At 38.8% G+C, this 7,370-nt stretch overlaps 2 protein-coding genes across 2 annotated transcripts; one reads left to right on the forward strand and one right to left on the reverse strand.

The window, feature by feature from the left end:
* The first annotated feature begins 4,063 nt into the window (after positions 1–4,063).
* On the forward strand, positions 4,064–4,896 carry LOC131677158 (putative peptidyl-prolyl cis-trans isomerase dodo). The gene is made up of 3 exons (XM_058956830.1): positions 4,064–4,284; positions 4,356–4,429; positions 4,481–4,896. The coding sequence occupies exons 1-3, from the start codon at positions 4,224–4,226 to the stop codon at positions 4,820–4,822; spliced, it is 477 nt and encodes a 158-aa protein (XP_058812813.1). The 5' UTR covers positions 4,064–4,223; the 3' UTR covers positions 4,823–4,896.
* LOC131677157 (protein penguin) lies at positions 4,890–7,370 on the reverse strand. The gene is made up of 4 exons (XM_058956829.1): positions 5,704–7,370; positions 5,454–5,644; positions 5,170–5,343; positions 4,890–5,114 (listed from the first exon to the last, which is right to left on the reverse strand). Exons 1-4 carry the CDS (start codon positions 7,244–7,246, stop codon positions 4,941–4,943), a joined length of 2,082 nt encoding a protein of 693 aa, XP_058812812.1. The 5' UTR covers positions 7,247–7,370; the 3' UTR covers positions 4,890–4,940.

Below are 7,370 nucleotides of genomic sequence, written 5' to 3' on the forward strand. Positions count from 1 at the left end.
AAGCAAGACACGACGACGACATCGCGCAAGCAAAATGCCCACGCAACACCAACACATATACGAGCGAGAGAATAAAAATTTTGACGCTGGCTGTCAAGTAAGCGTTTGCTCCCAGGTGGCAAAATTTACAATTTGATGCTTTGATGGCAATAATCACATCTAGAGGTCGCAGGATTAAATATCACGCCTTCCCAGTCACCAAATTTTCTGGCAGAGACCGCTCTGCTACACTCAAAAAATAAATCACTTTGATTTTACGTGAACGATCCTGTAAATGTCTACTTTTCAAATTCTTACAAACATTATATGATTCCTATGAACGTCATATGGCAACCCTGTAGAAGCTATGTGCTTGCCACATATTATTTAAGTGATGCGAAAATTATCGTTAAAACGCAGTTTACGTGGATTTCCTATACGAAAAAATGAATTACAAAATGGCTGATAATTGGTTGTTGATATCCCACATTCTTTGGTGGAAGTTTTCCATTGTAAGTGTTCCTTATTATATAATAGAATGCTGGTCGAAAACAATGTTTTTTTCATTTGCAGAACCTTTTCACCAATTTCAACAATCCCACCACCGCAAAAAAACACAGAGCTTAAACAATAAACAGAATATGTTTCGTGTATGTTTCCCCCTCAAAGTGTATTTTGTCTGCTGGTTTATGGGTCGTTTTCAAAACTACACGTTATTTCGTGGCATTTTTTGACGAAACAACTATAACATTCAAATAGGAAGGAAACTAAAGCAGATACAATGGACGTTCTTAGTCAAACTTCTGCATCAGAACCATGTGGTATCGATCGCACTACCCGTCGTGGTTTTTGGCCTTCTCAACCAGAACTCAAATGCTGGGGGAAAAGACGATACGGCCAATGAACGATTGTCATTACCAAATTGAACTGCAAGCAAAAAATGTCTTCAGGCAGGTACAGTGAAAGAATTATTGTATTTACAATTAGGTTACTTCATATAAATATATTTCAATAAATGGAAACAATTGAATTATATGCTGTTCAAAATTAATTGAAAACACCTGAATTAAACTGGCAATAATTACTAGTAATACACATACATTGTGCGTACGGTTTCATGTAGTCGCTATGTTTGGCTTCATGTAAATATTACGTTTGAGTTCATGTAGTTGTTACGTTTGGCTTCATGTTATTTTTACGTGAAATTCATTTGAAAATTATACGACAATCACATAACGTTTACATGATGCATCAGATATTGAAGCTGATTCAAATATACCGGACCACCCGATAGAATTTACATGAAAAGTGCGGTGGATGAGATCTATATAAGTTTTCATGTAATAGCTACGTGATTTATTTTTTGAGTGTAGATTTCTCTCAGTCTTGGTTTGGCAGCCCTGTCAGATTTCTGCTCGTAATCTGTCGAGCTAGGGCGAAGTCGGTTTCGTACATTCCTGGCTGGATTCGGGATAAAAGTGAGCAGCATCTGTTCACTGAAAAAAATCCAAACGTTAATTCTATTTGCTTCAAACCGCTTAAAATTCATATGAAGAAGAAATGCTATTGTTATCAAGCGCACACATACCTTCTATGTGTCAACTGTATAAACTATGTATGCACACACATAAGTTATATGTGCATATTGTTATAGAGTGGGGTTTTATGTGCCTAATAGTTATGAAATGTGAATGTAAGATTAATATTTCTTGTAAATACACACATTAGGTTTATGTGCCAGCAAATAGTGTCTATATGCCTCCGTTAATTGCAAAAATCTATGTGTAAAATCAATAGGCATAACGTTTACTTTTTTTTGAGTGTTGGTTTAACCGCTTCTTTCAGAAACGATTGTTGCATTTGAACGAATTATTTGCCAGAATTCTCGCACAAATCGCACAAAATGCTCGTAGAAGCTCTGCCAGCATCAATTTTGCTTTGCTCAACCTTTTCTAACTTTCTGCTTGTCACGATGACTGGTTTTTTTTAACAGGATTAATAAACAAAGTCACGCCTTTTTTGAAAAGGACCAATAAACAAAATGACAATCGAGTAAAATGGATTTGAAATTTTACTAATATATTTCAATCTGCTATTTGAAAACGAAGGAGAATTTTATTTTAAAAAATGCAAACATTCGTTGTAGCTTGATCTATATTTTGATAACATGCCACAATTTCTGGAGATTTTGCTTGATTTGAGCGGATTTTTGCTCAAAAAAGATTATTAGCCCATTACTTTCACTGCATAGAACGTTGGCCGTTTACTTTTGGCCCTTTGCCAAACTTCAAATGTTTTTTGGCTGTTGGCTATTATGTATGTTTTTATGTGTTAGAAAGTATTCTGAACACATTTAAAATGTTCATAGCATAATTTCACGCGCATTTCATTAAACTATTATTAAATTAGACGAACGGGATTGAGAAAAGTTCTAGTTCTACTGATTTGTCCCAATTTGATTATCAATCAAGATATTTAAGCAATGTACACCTTGTATGGTTTTTTATGTATTTGACAAGCACACATTGCTTAATGGATATTAAACTTGATAGAATTCGATCAAAAAGTTTTTTGGCCTTTTACTTCAATCGATTTTTGACCGTTTAGTTTTGGTCCTTTGCTGAAACGTTAAATTATTGATTGGCCTTTAACTAAACTTATTTTTTACGATTCATAAAGAGTTATGGACATACTCAATGTGTTTTAAGAGTTAATCCAATTATCTGGGTAGTTGAGTATATTGTCGTTTTTACATTTTGTATATTTCTTAGATGATTTGAGATTTAAAAAAAGAATACTACGAAAAATGCTTTCTTCTGTTCTATAATGAAGCACTCGACTATTGGCAATGATGTTTGATTGTGTTTAAGTCATTTTCAAACGAAAAAAGTAAAGGGCCAAAAAACCAAAGCAAAACAAAAATGTGTATTGGCCGTTTCCTCAAGTGAACGGCTAATGTATTATAGCACACCAAAGTAATATTGGCCGTTTACTCAGTTTAGCGATATGTTCTTCAATTATTTTTTATGGCATTTGGGTTTTTACCGGTGATAATACTTCGAATAGAGATCCTGAATATGAAATAAAACGAAAATCCCAAATTTTGTTTATTTGCCCTTTTCAAAAAAAAAGGCGAGATGTGACTGGATCGAGTAAAATGGATTTGAAATTGGATTAGGGATGCGCAAAATCTATCTTTTTTAAATTGTTCCAACACAGCGAGATTGCTTCCGGGGACGTACTTTATGCATCTGGGATCGACGATTCAATGTAAGTTACAAAAAATCCTCACATTTCGAGAAAATAAAATAATTAAACGCTGTTTCTGAAAACCAATTTTTTGAAGTGCGTGAACGCGATCCTGCAAAATCTACTCGACTGATTCTTTTCAAACTTGGAACACATTTTCTTTTCTCTATAAAATGCCTCCCCGTCGTTTGTTATATTTCTCCATTTTCTTATTAAGATAGTTTCTCACCTAAAAATGGCGAAAAATTTTGCGCTAAATCGCGGTTTTGTTTAAATGGGTTACGAATTGTTGAAAAACGATAACTTAATAACGACGTACGGAGGGAGAGGAATATCTCATACATAATAAATTTAACAACATTTTTGATTTCAAATATTCTACGCCGAGTTATCATGTGCGCGAAGACGTTTTTGGGAAATGCTAACTAACTAACTAATTGTCCTCAAATAAGAAAAAAATGCATTTTATACCCATTTTCGCATCAGCTTTACACTCTATTGCAGAAACATTTGTTTAACAAGCGTCCTACGCTGATCCACTTTGTTCTCATTGCACGCCATACAAAATACGTTATGAATTACTATTTTGATGCAAAGAAATGCATTTAATTTCGCTGATTTTCAATATGTATCACAAATGAACTGCCCCTAGGGCGAATAACAGTTTGGCAGAGAATATTTGCAGTTGGCATTTTAACACATTTCAAAAACCACCAATAAGCTGACAACTATGCCCCCGAAAGTTTTGATTGCCTCAAACACAACCCTGAAATTAATTGTTACGCTTACCCTCATTACCCAAGCGTCACACAGCATATCTGTCAAATTTTCATTTCAAGGGGAAGCCGAAGAAAACTGTCAATCGATATAAAACCTTTCGGAATCTGCGCGCTTGCCGATAATATCTGTATTATACGCGTTTTCAAAACAGCCGTCCTTTCGGATTTGAGATTTTTACTTTCTCATTCATCTTTTGAGAACAGTATCCGACTAAAATGTCCGAAGGTCAGGAAAACGTCCCAGAAGGATGGGAAAAGCGCACTAGCCGGTCTACAGGTTTGTTGAAAACGACAGCTTCAGTAAAGATTTTGTAATCGACAGTTTTGTCTTCGGGAAATTACTTTCAGGTATGGTCTACTATCTAAACACCTTCACTAAGGAGTCACAGTGGGATCTACCTACTTCTCCGGCCACCTCGGAGGTAAGGGTTGTGCTTTTAATACCTAGCATTGGCTAACGTTTTCATTTCAAGGAAAAATCCGAAGTCCAGTGCGCCCACCTGCTGGTGAAGCACAAGGATTCTCGCCGACCGAGTTCCTGGCGGGAAGAGAACATCACGCGCTCCAAGAATGAAGCGTTGCGCATTCTCGAGGGTTATCGAAAGCAGATTAAATCCGGTGAGGCCACCTTGGCGGAGCTGGCCGTGCAATACTCGGACTGCAGTTCGGCCAAGCGGGGCGGTGATCTGGGCATGTTCAAGCGCGGAATGATGCAGAAACCGTTCGAGGAGGCCGCCTTTGCGCTGAAGGTCGGTGAAATGTCCGACACGGTAGAAACCGATTCCGGGGTGCACCTAATCCTAAGACTTAAGTAAGCACAGTGTGAAGGGTAATTTCCGATAAAATAAGGTGGCAGAGATTAATTAAAGAATAACATTGATGTTAGAAATGATTAGTGGTTTGCTGTATATTTGACAAATTTACAACTAAATGTTACAGTTTAAGTTTCTCCAACAGAAGCTTTGCTCCAGCGTGAGTTTGTTTCTTCAATTCGGATTTCGCCGATTTCAGCTTTTGTTTCACTTGCTTTTGAACTGTTTCGGTAGAGTTTTCGAACACCAAGAGCAGCAGAAAGCAGGTTCGATTTTGCAATATCCACGATTTGATCTAGAATAAAAGAATGGTACAATTTGGTGCTAACGAGAATACGAAATTGAAATACAGTGTCTTCTGATAGCATATCCATTACGGTCTTTCCGAATTGTGAGGCGTTTTCGTCCTCCTGGCGCTTTTCCTGATCCATTTTGATGATCTTCTTAAGGGCAATATGCATTCCAGCGTGTTCAACACCGCTCACTAGGGGATTTGCTGCTAGTTGTTTTTCGCGGGATTTCTCCTGAAAATATTTTCACCGGGTTTGAAAGTTCTGAAAATATTTTCACCGGGTTTGAAGTTCACCGGGTCTGGAAAGGTTCTGAAAGACCGAATAGACATTGCAAAACTCACCTTCTCTTCTGCAAACGGGCTCTTTTTGATTTTCCTGATTTTGCCACCTTTCTTGTTCTCATCGGGCTTTTTCTTGTCCTCCTGCATTGGTAGACCTTCCAGATTGACTTCATTCTCATGAATTCTCCATTCTGGATCGGAAACCACCGTCGCCAGCGCCCGATGCATTTTTTCCAAATGATTGCCTTCTACTAAAATTATAAAAAAAATCAATATTATATCACAAATAATGCCATAAAACATTGCTTACAATTCTTTAGGATGGCAGCAGTTAATAGAGCAGTATGCCCTCCCCTTAACCAAAAACCGGCATTAGCCGTAACAGCCTTGCAGAAGGGTTCCACCGCCGCTGCAAATATTTCCCTCCTTCGAATTTCTTTATCCTTTTTGCTGTACTTTAAATATCCATCAAGTATTTCGATCTGCGTTGGATGCAGCAGATCTTTATCCGCCGGGGAAAAAATCCAACCGATAACCTTACGACCCCATTCACCGCTACCCACGATCGTTTCCACGTGTTCCATCAGCACGGACACAAACTGCTTGCCCAAAATTACCGTATCGTCATAGCAGTTCAGAATGCACAGAACCAACCGATGGCCGTGTTCGTGAGAACTCAGCTTTCCCACGTAAGGTTTCAATGCCTTTAGTGCCGCTCGGCGATCCTTGACTACCGAATTCAAAAAGCAGAATATAGCGGCAGCCGTTCCATCCTTGGTGCTGGAAATCGCTGCCAGATGGGGCAGATACAGTTCAATGACTTCGGTGCGTTCAATCTCAGTAGCTTCCTGTAGGAAGTCCAACAGAAGCGCATGCATCAAAGCATTATCAGTGAGCTGCTTGTTGGCAGCTTGAACCAGGTGACCTTTCACCGTCGACAGAACGGTCTTCTTCATATAAGTATTCGTTTCCCAGGTGTCTTTCATACAGGTAACATTTTTATCCTTGGTTTGCTGATAAATTTCCGAGTAGAACGCCTGTCTCATAAAGGCTTTTTGCTCGTTTGTGGCATACTCATTGTAAACTGCATCCACAATCGACCCGGAAAATGCCTGGTTAGCCATTTTGACCGCATGCTTTATGACTGCATCCGTGATTTTGGCCCACAATAGTTTGTTTCCATTTTTCAGTAAGCTCGTTACGCAGTGATGTCCGTACTTGGACGTAGCCAACTCAAAGATAACCGGAATCAATTTGTCAGCAATCTGCATCCGGAGTTCCTCAGACGCATTTTTGATCATACATTGAATGACACGAGCCGTATCGTGACTGGTTGCAATCCTACCATAGGTTTTATCTTTACTCAGCATTTCGTGCAGCTCTACTACCAGCTTCTCCTTGTTTTCTGTCGACTTTCTCTTCAAGGTCTCATAGATCTTCTTTGCTCCAACGCTGAGCTCGTATAAATCCTTTGTCTTCGATTTACGTCGCTGCTCACGCAGTTCCTTCTGTTTTGCCTTCAGACCGTTCCAGTACTCCCGTTTAGCCTCCGGTGTATTTTCCACAAACGGTTTCTTCTCGCCATTAGTGCCTTTGAAATCCTCCTTCGAACCAAACTTTTTCTTTCCACCAGCGGATAGTTTCTTTTGAAATTTACCTTCCTTCGGACCAGCAGGGGACAGCTTCTTTTGAAATTTACCTTCCTTCGAACCGGCATCAAGCCGCATTGAAAACTTTTTAACTGGTTTCTCACCGCCGCCATCATCCGAAGCTGGCTTAGCAAGTTTAGGCTTTTTCACAGACGGTTTCTCTCCCTCACTGGATGGCGGTCGCTTTTTGCTTTGAATCATCATTCTGTAGAGCAATGATTTCAGGTTTAACTACTTAAGTATATGAAATAATTCACAAAAGAATTGAATGTTATTACACGCGTTTCGAATCAGAATGTTCGCGCAGGCAGTCAACAAAAACACGTTT

This window comes from Topomyia yanbarensis, chromosome 1 (assembly GCF_030247195.1).
Source record: "Topomyia yanbarensis strain Yona2022 chromosome 1, ASM3024719v1, whole genome shotgun sequence".
Taxonomy (NCBI): domain Eukaryota; kingdom Metazoa; phylum Arthropoda; class Insecta; order Diptera; family Culicidae; genus Topomyia; species Topomyia yanbarensis.

Excerpts from the sequence above, each read along its gene's own strand:
- LOC131677158 (XM_058956830.1), top strand. The coding sequence starts at position 4,224 with ATGTCCGAAGGTCAGGAAAACGTCCCAGAAGGATGGGAAAAGCGCACT. Across the intron at positions 4,285-4,355 it reads GCGCACTAGCCGGTCTACAG|GTATGGTCTACTATCTAAAC; the intron begins GTTTGTTGAAAA and ends AATTACTTTCAG. Across the intron at positions 4,430-4,480 it reads CTTCTCCGGCCACCTCGGAG|GAAAAATCCGAAGTCCAGTG; the intron begins GTAAGGGTTGTG and ends TTTCATTTCAAG.
- LOC131677157 (XM_058956829.1), bottom strand. The coding sequence starts at position 7,246 with ATGATGATTCAAAGCAAAAAGCGACCGCCATCCAGTGAGGGAGAGAAA. Across the intron at positions 5,344-5,453 it reads GCCCGTTTGCAGAAGAGAAG|GAGAAATCCCGCGAAAAACA; the intron begins GTGAGTTTTGCA and ends AAATATTTTCAG. Across the intron at positions 5,115-5,169 it reads ATATGCTATCAGAAGACACT|ATCAAATCGTGGATATTGCA; the intron begins GTATTTCAATTT and ends CTTTTATTCTAG.